This window comes from Halichoerus grypus, chromosome 1, assembly GCF_964656455.1.
Source record: "Halichoerus grypus chromosome 1, mHalGry1.hap1.1, whole genome shotgun sequence".
Classification (NCBI taxonomy): domain Eukaryota; kingdom Metazoa; phylum Chordata; class Mammalia; order Carnivora; family Phocidae; genus Halichoerus; species Halichoerus grypus.
This window is the reverse complement of record NC_135712.1, coordinates 159,482,285-159,498,427: the sequence shown is the minus strand read 5'-3', so window position 1 is coordinate 159,498,427 and position 16,143 is coordinate 159,482,285. Positions and strand designations below refer to the sequence as shown.

General features: G+C 42.1%; 1 protein-coding gene across 1 annotated transcript; it reads left to right on the top strand.

Moving 5' to 3' along the window:
- The first annotated feature begins 7,773 nt into the window (after positions 1 to 7,773).
- PRR20G (proline rich 20G) lies at positions 7,774 to 13,119 on the top strand. Its single transcript, XM_078059196.1, has 3 exons — positions 7,774 to 7,825; positions 12,515 to 12,708; positions 12,949 to 13,119. Exons 1-3 carry the CDS (start codon positions 7,774 to 7,776, stop codon positions 13,117 to 13,119), a joined length of 417 nt encoding a protein of 138 aa, XP_077915322.1.
- The last annotated feature ends 3,024 nt before the right edge of the window (positions 13,120 to 16,143 follow it).

Below are 16,143 nucleotides of genomic sequence, written 5' to 3'. Positions count from 1 at the left end.
CTTTAGTTCCCCATCACCAAAGGACAGTTTTGCCAGGATCCCAGTTCTCAACTGAAGTCTCTTCTCTGGCTCTGAAACATGGGGGTGCAAGAGCAAATCTCCATTCCAGAGAGAGCATTAAAACCCTCTACCTCTGACCCCGAAGATTTATTTCTGAACCAATACTTATGAAGGTCACCATGACATCAACTATTTTATTAATGACACATGGGGATTCCCTGTTTGGTGTTTCAATGCCAGCTCTATATTTATACATTTTCTAACATTTATATTTTGTGTGTATGTGTATGAAGGGCAGTGTCCACATTGGCTTGTTCTGCCATGTTGTTGTTTATTAATGGTATATAGAAGGTAATTGAGCTTCTTACATTTAAATTTGTAACTAAAGACTTTTCTTAATTTTCTTATTCTTGGGTTTCCTAGATAGACAATATCACTTGAACATGCTAATAAAAATAATAATTAATATTTGTTTGCCTACAAACAATATTGTTATTGTTCCATTATTGTTTCATTATTTCATCCATTATTTCAAATAATCCTGGGAAAAATCTCTGTAATGTGGATACCATTACTAATCTCCATTGTGCAAATGGATACATTAAGGCTTAGAGAAGTTAGATGATTCACCAAGGGTCATACATAGTAGAGTTGGAACTGCAACCCAGGTATAACCACTCCAGTTAACCCCTGCCCTATAGCACCTCTCTAAAGGATACATTTGTTTAAAAAGTGTGTGTTTGTGTGTGTGTCTTATTGAAGTGGCTAAAAGTTCCAAAATGATCTTTCACTACAGATCCCCTGTGGGATAACAAGTTGGTCCACATCTAATATCCAGGTCCTCCTCCCTATCATGGGCACTTATTTTAGCCATGTGACTGGAGGTGGTCAGTGATATGGGACTGGAAGTTAAATGGAGCCCGTGTGTTTCAGGTGGGAAGGCTCCCCAACTCACATTGGCTTTCACATGAGAAATAAACCTTGACTGAGTAAAACCACTGGGATTTGAGGAGGGGGATTTCTGTTGTGACAGCTCATGCTAATTACCCTAATATATTTCTTTCCCAGCATTCCCCTCCTACCTGCACAGAGAAAAGAGAAACCACTAGGTGACAGCCCCAGTGACAAATACACTCACCTCAATCTCAGATTCTGATTATTTCCTCTGTCTCTTGTATCTTTAATCCCCTTCTCTTAACTGGATCCTCTTCATTTCTTTTATTTTATTGAAACACCCTTACCATGGCTATGTTTTATGAAAAGAACTCTTACCTTTTAGAAATACATAATGAAATATTTATGGTTTAAAAGTCATGGTGCCTGGGGTTGCTTCAAAATAACCTAGTGTTGAAGGAGTAGCTGGGTAGAGATGAAGTAGGATTGGCCATGTGTTGGTAACTATTGATGCTGGGTGATGGGCACATAGGGAGCCAACATATTCGCCTATCTATTTTTCTGTAGATATATTTGGAAATTTTCATTATACACAATTTTCCTTAAAATGGTACACAAAAATTCATAAAAGAAGAAAAAACCTTTTATGAAATTATTTTTCAAAAATGGGAGAAGAAAATATGTTTTTTGCAACTGGTGAAAGACATATCTTCAAATTCCTCTTCATTTCACCTGCTCCCCAGTTAATCAGCATGGGGGACCCCTAGAATGTGTTTTGTTACACTGTTGGCTTTTAAGATGGAGGGCATGGCCGTGAGTCAGGGAATGCAGATAGCTTCTAGAAGCTGGAAAAGGCAAGGAAACAGATTCTCCCCCAGAGCCTCCAGAGGGAACGAAGCCCATTGACACCTTGATTTCAACTCAAAGAGACCTATTTTGGACTTCTGGCCCCCTATTTTGGACTTCTGGTCCCCAGAGACCTATTTTGGACTTCTGGCCCCCAGATCTTTTTTCCCAGCCTCTAAGTCATTATTTATTGATTTATAGCACACCCATCACATGACCTAGGGGCTTCATAATACAGTAAGCATCACAACAGAACTTTTTAGTTAAATACAATAAACAAATTATAAACCTACAACAAAAGCTGGAATGAAGCCACATTATGCAAAGTTCAAAGATGCTCAGAATTAGGAATATACAGAAGGTAATTCCACCAACTGGAGACCAGACAGGCAGATACACAGGCACCACAATCCAAAGTGGGCAGAATTATAGAGGGTATGTGAGCATATAAAATAAAATTTCACAACAGCACAAAGACAATATATTTGTGTTATTTTAAGTCACTAAGTTTGTAGTAATTTGTTACAGCAGCAAATGGAAACCAATACACACATTTCCAATCAAATCAAAATATGATCTTGGTTTGATATTAATTTCCCTTACAGATGTCAACAATATAATGAAGAGGTTAAGACTTCGGGCCCTTGAACGAGAGAGTCAGGTTCAAATCCTGATCCATCCACACTAGACAAGCTACTTAATTGTCCTGTGTCTCAGTTTCTTCATTGTAAGATGAGAATAACAGTAGCACCTACAGGGGTGCCTAGGTGGCTCAGTTGGTTAAGGATGACCCTTGATTTTAGCTCAGGTCAAGATCTCAGGGTTATGGTATAGAGCCCTGCGATGGGCTCCATGCTCAGTGGGGAGTATGCTTGGGATTCTCTCCCTTGCCCCTCCCCCTGTTCTCTTTCTCTATAAAAATAAATAAATAAATCTTTTAAAAAAACACAGTAGCACCTACATGCTAACATTTTTGGGAGGCTGAATGTATGAATATATGAGAAGTGCTGTAACAATGCCTGGCATGTAGCAAGCACTCAATAAATGTTAGTTGCCATTGTTAGCTGTTATGTATTTCTGATCTATTCCATCCACTAATTTGCCTAATCATACCACACTATTCTGATAGTTGGGAAAGGTTTTTTCTCATAAATGTTCATGACTTTTTTTCCCTGAACTTAATTCTCCATATAAAATTTAAAACTATTTCATCCAGTTTCATGAAAGAAAAAAAAACAGCATTGATTTTAACAATGGTGTTGGAGCAAACTGGATATTCATATGTAATTGTGCAAAACTTAACCTTTACCTCATGCCCTGAACAAAAATGAGCACAAATGGGTCATTGACCTAAAGGCAAAAGCTAAAACCATAAAACTTCTAGAAGAAAATATAGGAAAAACTTTTCATCACCTTGGCATGGGCAAATATCTCCTAGATGGGACACCAAAAAACCATGAATTATACAAGAAAATATTGATACATTTTATGTGGCGGGCACTGTGATTTGCTGCCCAGAGACTTCCTCAGAAATAGAGGATTTATGAGCCCAGCTGCTAGAATTGCACCGGGCAGCTGGCTCTCAAGCCCCACAGACAGCTGTGGGTTCCCACAGGTCAGTGGAAGCATAATGTTGAGACTGCCTAGTCCTGCTTCTTTCCCTACCACACCCCTAAAAGGCACCCCTCATCAACCTCCTGAGCCCTAATTTCCATTTCAGATTTAGCTCCCTGGAAATCTCAACCTGAGACATTGGGCTTCATTAAAATTAAAATATTCTGTTCTTTGAAAGACACTGTTAAGACAATGAAAAGGCAAGCCGCAGACTGGGAGAATATAATCACAATACATATATCCACCAAAGGACTTGTATCCATAACACATAGAGAATTCTTACAACTCAATAATAGAAAGTCAACTCAAAAATAAAACGGTAAAATTTTTGAATAGGTACTTCACAAAAGGATTTCTAGATATGGTCAATAAGCACATGAAAACCCAATAAGGATGGGGAATATATGAGTGTGGAACATCTTGTGGTGCAAAAAAAAGTAAGGAGACATTCAAAACCAAAATGAAACAAAACCAAAAAAAAGCCACAATGATGAGGGCATGTCCAAAAGACACAGGAGCCAACTGAAAGCTCCCAATGGCCAAAGCTGAAACCTCAGGGTAACAAAATAATTAATGTAGTATTGCATTATAACTCAAAGTAGGAAATAAACTCTCATAAGTTCATATCAATATAAATAAATTGTTGAATAACTAGATGAGAATAGACAAATCTCCCATAAAGAAGAAGTTCAAATCATTTATGTAGATACTCCCCTGCCCCAAAGAAATGAAGCATAACCCATTTCTCCTTAAGTGTGGGTTGTACACAGTGACTTTCTTCCAAAGACAATAGCCTGGAAAGGAGGAAAAGAGAAACCTCACAGTGGAGAGACCTGACAAACATGACCTCAGCCAGGGTCAAGGTCAACACCAACAGTGACAGACCTGTTGATAGTGTGTACCCTCCATATGATGTTATGAGAATGATACTTTACCTCTGTGGTCTTCTCACAAAAGTACGTAATCACAGTTTAATCATGAGAAAAACATTAGACAATTCCAATAGAGGACACCTGTTAATATACCTGACTACTACTCTTCAGAATTGTCAAAGTCGGGGACACCTGGGTGGCTCAGTCAGTTAAGCATCTGCCTTTGGCTCAGGTCACGATCCCAGGGTCCTGGGATCGAGTCCCGCATTGGGCTCTAGCAGGGAGCCTGCTTCTCCCTCTGCCTGCTGCTCTCCCTGCCTGTGAGCATGCTCTTTCTCTCTGATAAATAAATAAAATAAAATCCTTAAAAAATATATATCAAAATTGTCAAAGTCAGCAAGAACAGAGGAAGTGTGAGAAACTGTCACAGCCAAGTGGAGCCAGGGCTAATTGCCAAGGTATCCTGGATGGGATCTCCAGATAGAAAAAGTACATTGGGTAAAAACTAGGGAAAATTGAATCAAATATGGACTTTAGTTAATAATAATGTATCAATATCAGTCCATTAATTGTGACAAATGTAATACAGTGTAAAATGTTAATAAGAGGGGAAAGTGGATGTGGGGTATATGGGAGCTCTGTACTATCTCCACAATTTTTCTGTAAGTTTAAACTATTCTAAAACAAAAACATTTACTTAAAAAAATAAGTACATCCCTAGTCATCAAGGAAATGTAAATCAGAGCTACAATAAGACCCCATTCCACCGACACTAGACTAGCTAAAATTAACAAGACGGACACTACCAAGGGCTGCAAGGATGTGGAAGTAGACCCTTTACACATTGCTGGAGGGAATATAAGATGGTACAACCACTTCAGAACAGTTTGATAGTTTCAAAAGGTTTTATAAAGTTAAACAAACACTTGATATTTGACCCAGAAGTCCCACTTCTAAATATTTAACCAAGTAAAATGAAAACATATATCCACCCAAAGATTTGCACATGGATCTTCACATCAGCTTTATTCATAATATCCCCAAACTGGAAACAACCCAAATGTCCATCAACTGGTGAATGGATAAACATGCTGTGCTATATTCAGGCCATGGGATACTACGCAGCAGTAGAGAGGAAAGGATTACCCATACATCCTACAACATAGAGGGAACTCAACAACACTACGCTGAGCAAAAGAAACCAGACATAAACATACATATGTATGGGGCTCTTGGGTGGCTCAGTGGGTTGAGCATCCAACTCTTGATTTCGGCTGGGGTCGTGATCACAGGGTCCTGGGATGGAGCCCTGTGTCAGGCTCTGTGCTCAGCAGAAAGTCTGCTTGAGATATACTCCCTCCCTCTCCCTCTGCCCCTCTCTCCTCTCTTTGAAATAAATAAATAAAATCTTTTTAAAAATACATATGTATGATTCCATTAATATGAAATTCTAGAATAGGCAAAATTAATCTGCAGTGATAGAAAGCAGATCATTGGTTACCTGGGGTGAGGTTGGGGGAGGGGGATTGACTACAAAATGGCCAAGGGAACTTTCTGAGGTGGTGGTTGCCCAAAGTGTATGCATTTATCAAAAATTGAACTGTGTGCTTAAAATGGATGTGTTTTATTATGTGTTGATTATACCTCAATAAAGTTGATTTTTTAAAGAAGAGAAAATAACATTGGGAGTCTTAGTGGAATTACATTATTTATGAACTATTTTTAGAAGAATTTTTAAAACAACCCTATGGTTTCCATCCTGTGTCCTGGCATATCTTTCTCCTAGACCATTGTGTTCATACCTGTAGGCTTAAATGCCAATGACATATGTCTCATGCACAGATCTCTAGTCCCAACCTCTTCTGTAACTCCAGACCCAGAAATTGCCACTTGACATTCTCACACTTGGTTGCTCAAAAGCTCCTTCAACGCAGCATGTGCAAACCAAGCTCACAATCCTCCCGCTAGAGCAGGTTGCTGGCACATCTTCCATCTTAATAAACAGCACTACCAACTTGGCAGTCTCCTTCCCCTCCAGGGTATGTCCAGACCATCACAACTTTGGTTCTTGTCCTGTAAATTCCTCTCTAACTATGGAACATCTCCCTTCTCTACTATTGTTCACAGCCCTAGTTTGATAAGACACTATCTCAAAACAGAGGACTGCAGTGGCCTCCTTTCTCCTCCTGATTTAATCTTAGCACTCTCGGTGAGCTCTCCACTTCACAGCCAGGATGATCTCTTATGAAATGTTAATCTCATCAAGGGCATCTCCCTCTGCCTAAAACTCTCCTGTGGTTTTCTGTTGCCCTTAGAACAAAAGCAGCACCTGGGGGGGTGGTTTCCCACCTCATCTCCCACCACCTCCTCAGTTTGGGCCAGCCTCCTCTCCATTCCTGGAATGGGCTAGGCTCCCTTCTCCCTCTCAGGTACTCTTCCCCACCTGTCCTCCCCTCCCTGCCCTATCCAACCTGGTTCATGTGTTACCAGTCCTTCCAATTTCAGCCCAAATATCCCTCTCTTTGACACTCAGCCCCAAACCTAATCTAGTCCCATTAGTCACTCTTATGGCATCACACCTCCCTTTTACTGGCACTTAACACAACTATAACTATGCATTTTTCTGTAATGATTAGATCAGCCAATTGGGCATGTACATCTATGAACGATTTAATCATGGTGGGCCCATTTGGCGAATGGAAAACTCTAGTCCAATAAACTCCTCCCAAGTCAAGCCGGTCCCACCCACCTTGGCTTTGCCCACCACCCACTTCTATCCAATCACATGCCAGGGTGACACCCACTGTCTTATGTAAGGGGACTGGGATGAAAAAGCAACAGTGGGCTTCCTGGAGGCCTGTAGGAAGAACGTGTGAACACTGAGGTCTGAGCTACTGTTGTGACCTGTGGACACTTCTGGACCCCTAACCCCTTGGGCCTCTCTTCTTGGAAGGGGATCCTACTCTCCAGGCTTCCAGAGCTGGCTGCAAAGAATTCAACAGCAGGTCAGGTATGTGTCCTATGCCCCTGGGGGACCTGTAGATTTTGTATTGTCCAGGTGGGGACTGACTCAATCTTGCATATTCCAGCCCTAGAAAAGCCAGGGACAACTTCCCAAATTGCCCCTACATCATTCCCCCTTCTTCTCCCCACCTTCCTTCTCTCTTTTCCCCAAGGGAGGGATAATTCTTCCACTTGGCTAAAGTTTTTCATTTCCTTGACCTTTACCTAGAGGATTTGGGATAAATTAGTGAGCACACCTCTAGGCCAATCCCTACTGGCTCTTCTTTGAAAGCTGTTTAAATATGTTGAGTTTCCCCAGTCCCACCCCCCCAAACTTCCTTCTCCACACTGCATCCCCCTGAGCTGCCAGTGTAGCATGCTCCTTGCCTGGGCAGCCAGGCCCTTTGAAGGCAGGGTGGGTGCAGGGGCAGCAGTGCCCACCAGAACTGGTGCTAGGGAGACTGGGTTGCTGCTTGGTGCTTGGGAAAATTGGGTGCAGTTTGAGCCCCAACTCACCTGATTTTATCTCTTGGGCAGATTCATCATGGAGAAGCAAGGACTTCCCAAACGCCTTCCTTCAATGGCCCCTAATCAAGGTAGTCAAATGCCAGTCACTTTCTTTTTAATATTTTCCTGGTTTCTTTTTTACTTTTGGTATTTAATTCTGTAATGTAGAAATTCCCATAAGGCATACTATGAAAACCAGCAGCCCCTGCTCCTTCTCAACTTCTCACACCTTAGAGACAACTATTTTAATCTGTTCAGTTTCTTTTAGCATTACTCTCTGTTCTCTAAATACCATACTTACACTACCACTAACTTGTTTTTCCATTTTAGACTTTATTTATGGTCTTCCCTCCATGGGAGAGGAGTACCTGTAGTTCCAGCATTCTTACCATCCTCACCACTCGCCATCCTCACCCCTGCCCACCTACTCCAGCCCACACATACCTCAAGCTCCCCACCTCACAGCAGAATTCACTATTCAAAATGGGCCATCTAGTCAATCAGGATCACTTTCCCTCTTCTATAACTTTTGAATTTTCCAGGACTTAATACTTGGGCTATTATTTGCTTATTGACCACTAAACCATTCTCAGACTCTTCCCCAGTTGTTTAAATTCAAATACAATCAAGTATCCTATCAATTTCACCTTCTGGTGGCATTATTGCCATACCCTTCTAATCTGCTCCAGTCTAGGCTGGCTGCTCTCAGATCAACTCTAAGCCACTCTCCTGGGATCTCCCTTCACCATCATCTGGGGAATTCCTTCCCCACTTTGGAATTTTACACACTCTTAGTCTGGTTTATTTTTTCTTTCTTGGTTTAGTAACATTCCCAGGGAAACATACATCCAAAAAAAATTATTTGAGATTTTGCATATTTAAAAGTGTCTTTATTCTACCCTTCCTGATTTGTGATAGTTTGGTTGGGTATTGAATTTTAGATGGGAAATCCTTTTCCCTCAGAATTTTGAAGACACTTCCTCCTTCTCTCTCTGTCTCTCTCTGTCTCCTTCTCTCTCTGGAAGTTTTTAGGATCTTTTTCTTTCCAGAACTCAATTTTTTTTAAATAGTTAGCTTTGGTAATATTATGTCTCTAATTTTCTCATATTTTATGCCTCTTATTTTCATTTTTGTCCTCTTTTCTGGGAGATTTCCTCAACTTTATCTTTCAAAATATCCATAGAGATTTTAATGTCTGGTCTCATAATTTTGATTTCAAAGGGCTCTTTTTTTGTTTTGTTTTGTTTTCCTGAATGTTTCTTTAAGAAGCATCTTGTAATTGGTTCATGGGCATCATCTCCTTCAAAAGATATTAGTGATATGTTTTTGTGAAATTTTCTCTGATGGCATGAACTGTTTCCTGCAAGTTGCTTTCTTTCTGTTTGATTATCAGTTTCCTATCTCATGTTAGTCTTCCTCTAATGTTCGATGGCCCCTTGTTGGCTGCCCATATTGAAAAGGGGACCCTGGGAAGCTAAATGGCAGCTCTGAACCAATGAGTGGGGCCTGTTAACTGTAGGTTCCACAGAATTTATATGGCTGGGCTGCCAAATTGGGGAAACCCATGTGTCAGTTTCTTAGGACTTTTCTCTTAGGCTGCACAGGTTTCCCAGGAAAGAATCTTCAGATTCCAGCATTGTCTTCAGCCAAATTTCCATAGATGTGTTTTCAGTCTGGGCTGTCTATTCCATTCTATTGCTCAGTCATTTATCTCTGTTTGAACACCACATTGTCTTCATTCCTGTAGCTGGATGCCACTTCATGATGATAAACCAGGTACCTCCATCATGTTGTCTTTCTCGAGGGCATTAAAATTTTATAGCTATTGTGAAATTGTTCACTATAACATTTCCCTCTATACACTGAGTGTCCTAAATCTTTTTAACTTTGCCAGTCTGATAGATGCATAACAATGGCACAATCTTTCCTTTAATTTGCATTGCTTCATTATAAGTGAGCTTTAGCATCCTATATGTATAGGGACCGTTAGCTTTTCCCCTTTTATGGATTGCCTATGACTACTTTTTGCTTTTTCTCTATTTGGTTGTTTGTCTTATTGATTTTTAGTGTTCCTGAATTTTGGGGCTTTATCAATTCAGACTTTCTTTAGTCAATTAAGGATCTCTCACCGCACCCCCCTTCCCCCACTTATACTGGAGTCAAATCTAGGTCAACAAAAAGGAACATGGTTTACATATTATCACATGATTGAAAAGAGTGCTCTGGTCCTTGGTTCACACAGCCACCCCTTGTTTCTGTTTCTATTGGTGTCTGGCCATCAGTCCATGCAGGTCACTCTGAGCCCTCCAGGTCCTATCTGCAAAGTCCCTGCCATCCACCAACCCTCCTATAGCTCACCCAGGCCATTCTTGGTTGCTTCTGGAGTCACACTGAGCTCTGAGCCTGAGTTTGGGAGAGCAGATATAAATAGCTCTGCAGGGCCCACATAAGTCATTTAAGAATGTTGAATAAAGCATAGACTTGATATGACTGGATCTCCCAGGACTTTGATTTCTGATGCTTAAAAACCCAAAACTCAAATGTTTTTAACTATTATATCTGTCCTTAGTTCCAAAACTCTCCCATAGTGTCCGTTTCTTTCTGTTTATGCCAACTTCTGAATGCAGAGAAGATGGGGTCAAAAGAACCAGCAACAGGGCTGTGGCCATGTCTCAGAGCATGCACCCCCTCTTTCCCAGTGCTGTGGGTCCTCTGACCATTCTGAAATTAATTTAAGGTATTAATATGAGTTTGAGCTTTTCTAGCTAAGAACTGAAAAAAAATTCACCAGTGAGATGATCTGATCCTGGCTTTTTAAATTTTTGAATGATGATTATGGAGAAAGAGGGCATTTGTTGAAACACTCTCAATTTGTTCCATTATAGTGGGTCTGTTGGAGTTGTTCTTTATTCCTGACACTATTAATTCTTGGGTCCTTGTGTCCCAGTAATGCCTCCCAACAGTGACTCAACCACCCCTGGTAAAAGCCCCACCCCTGCTGTCCCCTACTCACCACTATCACTCACCTGCCATCTTCCCTACTGCACTGCCCTGGAAGCTGACTTCTGTCCCCACCACTGTCCTGATGCTGTTCTCACCCATGCCAGGTGGCTAACAAGAATGGCCACATCGCAGGCCTGCTCTGTCCCACATAGCCAACTTTGTGGGCAGTTCACCGCTCCTTGACCTGTTGTCTCCACCTTGGATCTGGGTGTACCTTCCCAGTTTCCTCTGCATTAGTAGTCCTGAAAGATGCTTTTTCTCTATCTTTCCATTAGAGGTTAGCAGTAGACTTTAGGGTTCTGTCAGAGGTGTTCTCTGTTCCTCCATTCTCTCATGCTGATCCTGTCAGCCCCCATGGTGGTGATGACCAACTCTGTGTAGAAGACTCAGATCCAGCTCCAGCAGAGCCCTCCACTGAGCCCCAGACTCACATCTCCACTTGGAAAACACAAACACCTCATCATCATAAGACCAATACTGAACACATTTTTGTCATCCAAACTTGCATCTTGAGCTCTACCTTGGGTAAACAGTTTCATGCCCTCTCTGTTGGGGGAAAGCAAATGGCAGCGGGGGTGTACTTTAGCATCCTATATGTATAGGGACCTGTCAGGAGAGTGTTCTGCAGACAAACAGGGTCAGTTGGGACCCCAGACGCCCCCTTTCATCCAGCCTGCCTTCAGGGTATCCCTGGGCTCCTGCTGCCTTTGCTTACCTCTTCACATCTCCCCAGATGGCTGCAGCTCTCCCCAGCCTTCCCGCCTCTAGGCACACTCCCTTCCCTTCTATGTCCTTCACTTTCCAAAGTCCAAACATGATGACTTGTTCCCTTCCTTGAAACCTTTCAATAGCTCTCCTTTGATCTTAGCATAAACTAAAATTTGACTTAGCTTAAAGGGGTCCTTATGAGCTTCTCCCTCTTGCTGTGCTATCCTACAGCTAGTCCAGGCTTCTTTTAGTTCTGGAAGCCTGCCCCCAGTCTCCACCCCCCTGGGAATCCTCTCCCTCCGCACTCTGCCTTGGCTTTGCTAAATCCTGCTCATTCCTGAGGTCCTGACTTACAGCGTTTTGTTAACTCCTCCTGTCCCCAAGTACATGCTCCGATGACACTAATCTAAGCACTTGCTTGTAGTAACCAAGTCTTTGTAACACCCCAGGGGTTGGTGTATCATATCAATTCATGAAAAAGGAAATTGAGACCCATCACAAGTAAGTTAAGATGAAATTCCATGGGGCACCTGGCTGGCTCAGTTGGCGGAGCGTGCAACTCTTGATCCTCAGAGTTGTGAATTCGAGCCCCATGTTGGGTGTAGAGATTACTTAAAAATAACAAAAATCTTAAAAAAAAAAAGGTAAAATTCCAGGCACTCTGGATTCAAAACCACCTTCCTTGTTATATCCTAAATCCTTTACCTTCCAACTTATCACTTATCAGTGACATTACATTTTTTTGTTTTGTTTTGTTCTATTGGTCTTTTTTATTGAAGTTTAAGCTTGGTGAGGGCAGGGACTGTCACTTTGATTCAAATTTAATCTAGTGAATTTGAATTGAAGCTAGAGACAGTTTACCCATCAGTAAAATGGGGATGGCAATTACCTCTCTGGAGGTGGTGGGGAGGGCCAAATGAAATGACCAGTGGAAAGTACTACACATAACAGGTCCTTGGCAGAGGGGGTCTCCACCTCATACCCTCCCCCCATTCTCCTGGCCCCAAAGCTTCCTGGAAAAGCTCTGATTTCTTCTTCCCACTTTCTGCCTCTCTGTTTTGCCTCAGATGTGCATTCTCGGGAGCTAGACTGCTCTGGTATGGAAGGTGAAGGCACCACGAAAGCAGATGGCCCTGTGAAGCCAGGCCATCCCTTGAAACCCTTTGCTTATGTGAAACCTATCAGATATGAGACCCCAGCATTCACAGCTCATCATAGAGAGAGAAGCCAAGGCCACCGTGGGAGAAGAAGTCAGCAGGCAGTAAGAAGCCACCTGAGGGAGACAAACCTTAGCAGAGACCCTGGCCTCCAGGTGAGGCCAAGACGCATGTTGAGACCAGGTCTCCGTGTGGATACGGACCATGGCGAAGAGCCAAGCCACCATGTGGAGCCAGAAGCCAGGCGGACCCCATCCTTCCCTCTTACAGAAACAGCGACAGTGCACAGAGATGGGCTGCAAGGCCCTTGCCTCCACGTAATCCAACCTGGGGCACGACTGCAGGAGCTACCCAATGCCTCTGGGTATTGGGTTCTCACGAATTCCCCAACTTCATCCATCTATCCCTGCTTAGGGTTCAGACCCTTGGAGGGCTCAACTTTGCTCTTCACACAGACCCCCTCTGGTACCTTTGTGTACGGGGTCCCAGAATTTTTCACCCACATTGCACACTGACCTCCATCACTTGCCACCAGCTCCTGTTCTGACCTGGGTGTTTCTCCCAGCCAGACCCCAAGTCCCCATTTCTGTCCCCACTCACTCCTCCCATTCCTAGCCTTTACCTCATGTTGTCCAGACTGAGACTGCAAGTCTCCTCCAGGATCCTGGCAGGGTCACATGTACGCTGCCCATGCCCCTCTGCTGTCTCTTCCTTTTGTTTTATCAAAGATGTACATGCATTTTGTTCCTCAATACTTACTGAAATAAATCCACAATCTCCTCTTGTCCTCCTCTGTCTCAGTGTATTCAGGCTGCTATAATAAATAGCACAGTCTGGGTGGTTTATAAACCTCAGACATTTGTATCTCACAGTTCTGGAGGCTGGAAGTCCCAGATCACCAGCAGATTCTTTGTGAGAAACCCCTTTCTAGTTTATAGATAGCTGTCTTGTGTCCTCACATGGCTGGGGGCGTGAGGGAGCTATCTGGCATCCCTTTTATAAGGACACTAATCCCATTTATGAGAGCTCCATCTCCTAATACCATCATACTGGGAGTTAGGATTTCGACCTATGGATTTTGGAAAGACACATTCAGTCTATTGTATGCCCCCACAACTACCATTTTTCCAATTCTGAGATGTATAACCACGAAATGTTTTAGAAAAACGAACACAGTGAAGGAGCAAAAAAGGAGAAGTCACATCCAAGGAAATAAGAACCAATAGAACATTCAGAAAAAGACTTTTAAAGATTTTATTTATTTATTTGAGAGAGAGAATGAGAAAGAGCACATCAGAGGGGTTAGGGTCAGAGGGAGAAGCAGACTCCCTGCCGAGCAGGGAGCCCAATGTGGGACTCAATCCAGGGACTCCAGGATCATGACCTGAGCTGAAGGCAGTCACTTAACCAACTGAGCCACCCAGGCGCCCCAGAAAAAGACTTTTAAAGAGTATAATTAATATCCTCAGAGAGATATGGGATGATAGGCTATCTCTGACATAATAGTATGCACTTCACATAAAAAGCCAATTAGAAATGCTTGAGATGAAGCATAAGGTTGTTGGAATACAAAATTATGTGATTTGAATTGCAGAATGGACAGGACTGAGGTACAAATCAGTAAACTAGTTGTTTGGGCAGACAGAGCCTCCAGAATGTGGCAAAAGGAAGGTGTAAGGTTTGAAAAGTATTTCACACTGACAATAGCTCCCAAAGTTGGGATGTCTAACACAGGAGTTCTATCAAGAGGCACAGGACACTTGGACAGTAATAATATATGAAATCTGGCTCATTTCCCCACACTGAAGAAAGACATGAATCCTGAGCAGGATGCAACAATCACATACACCTGGATAAAGTATGGTGCAGAGAAAGTTCCAAAAATCACCTGTGAGATGAAACCTACAAGGAAAACAGAGTTAGTCTGACATCAGACTTTCCTTGGCAGCTCCATTAAATCTAAGAAAGCAATGGGGTGACATCCTCAAAGCTTGGAGAGTAAATAACTCTGAGTCTAGGGTTCTATAATCAGTCAGAGATGCTCTTGAGTTCAGGACCAGGTGGTGCATAGACAGGAGGTTCTGGAACTCCTGCAGCCAATTCACCAGCTCCGGAGAGTGGAGGGATGGGAGGAGGGTAGAGCAATGAGAAAACGAGCCTGAACACTAATAAAACTGGACCTGAAGCATGAGCTTCCTCTGAATCCTATTGTCCACAAGCTAATAAAGCCAGTTTGTTTGAGTTGAGTTTTCTGTTACCTGCAGTGAAAGCACAGATGTTTCTCAGCCAGGATTAAAAAAAAAAAAAAAAAAAGAACTCAGAAGGAATATGTGGGATGCAAGAAGGAACAGTAAGCAAGGAAAATAGTAAATTGTATTATTAAGTTTAAATAGGTATGATTCTGGAAGAAAGATGAATAACCTGGAATTAAAATTCCAGAAGACATTAACATAGAAATGTGGGGGGTGGGGAAGTTCAGGAGGAGCTGAAAATTACTAAAATTCTAGTCTAGTTTCTGGAGATTTTATAGATGCTGAATATGAAGGAACAATGGAACTCAAAACAGTTTAAAGTATGTGAACCCATTGGTAAGCACTAAATGAACTGAGCTAGAATGCAAAATTTCAAACAGATTGAGGAAAAAGTAGATCAAAGAAAATTTGGTGAATCAAACAAAAGGCATAGGGGGTTGATAGAAACAAGGAGAAAGCATGACACATTTCAAATGTTAAATAAGAAATAAGTAACATGATGGCAGCCTCCTGTGTGTTCCTGGCTTCAGTGGGAATATTTTAAATGTTTTACCATTCAGCAGGGCATTTCCTGTAGGTTTCTCATAGATATGCTTGATCAAGTTGAGATTGTTCCCATCCTCTCAGAGTTTGGTAAAAGGTTTATTATGAATTGGATTTGGTATTTTATTAAGTAGGCTTTGACTGGTTGATTTTAAGACTCATTTGTAAGAGAAAATGTCCAAGAAAAATGAAGAAAATTTTTCCCATGAGCGATTTTTTCTTGTGTACTCAACCATCCTCTTAAATAAACTCTTCTCTTTGGCTTTTATTGTAGTATGATTCTTTTATTAAAATTTCAGTTTTCATCTTACCAATATAAGAAGCGTTTACCATCACTGGAAAAAGAAACACACAAAAAGACAGAAAAGATGTCTTCTCTTCTTCTTTCCTATTGTTCTTTTCCCACAATCATACAAGCCTATACAAACATAAGTGTACATTAAAAGGCTTCATTTTGGTTTGACTTTACAAAAATGGGACGTACTATCCACCCACGTTCTCACGGTAGTGACTAAAGGGTCCAGGCAGGTAACACAGGTGTGGTGGGGGCTGGGGGCCGACACCCCATTGGAGCCCATTCTCCACCTGAAGTGGGCAGAGGTGCCTTGGTATAGAACCACTGCACAGACCACCACGAGCACGTCTGTGGTGGGAGCTGCTTCGTGCCTTGCCATTGGGACATCTCCTACGTGCCAGCTTGCCAGCTTTCACCCTGGCATAGCTGCTGGTCAACCCATGTATCAC

Coding starts and splice junctions, on each gene's coding strand:
- PRR20G (XM_078059196.1), top strand. CDS start 7,774: ATGGAGAAGCAAGGACTTCCCAAACGCCTTCCTTCAATGGCCCCTAAT. Junction 7,826..12,514: donor TTCAATGGCCCCTAATCAAG/GTAGTCAAATGC, acceptor GTTTTGCCTCAG/ATGTGCATTCTCGGGAGCTA. Junction 12,709..12,948: donor GGAGAAGAAGTCAGCAGGCA/GTAAGAAGCCAC, acceptor GCACGACTGCAG/GAGCTACCCAATGCCTCTGG.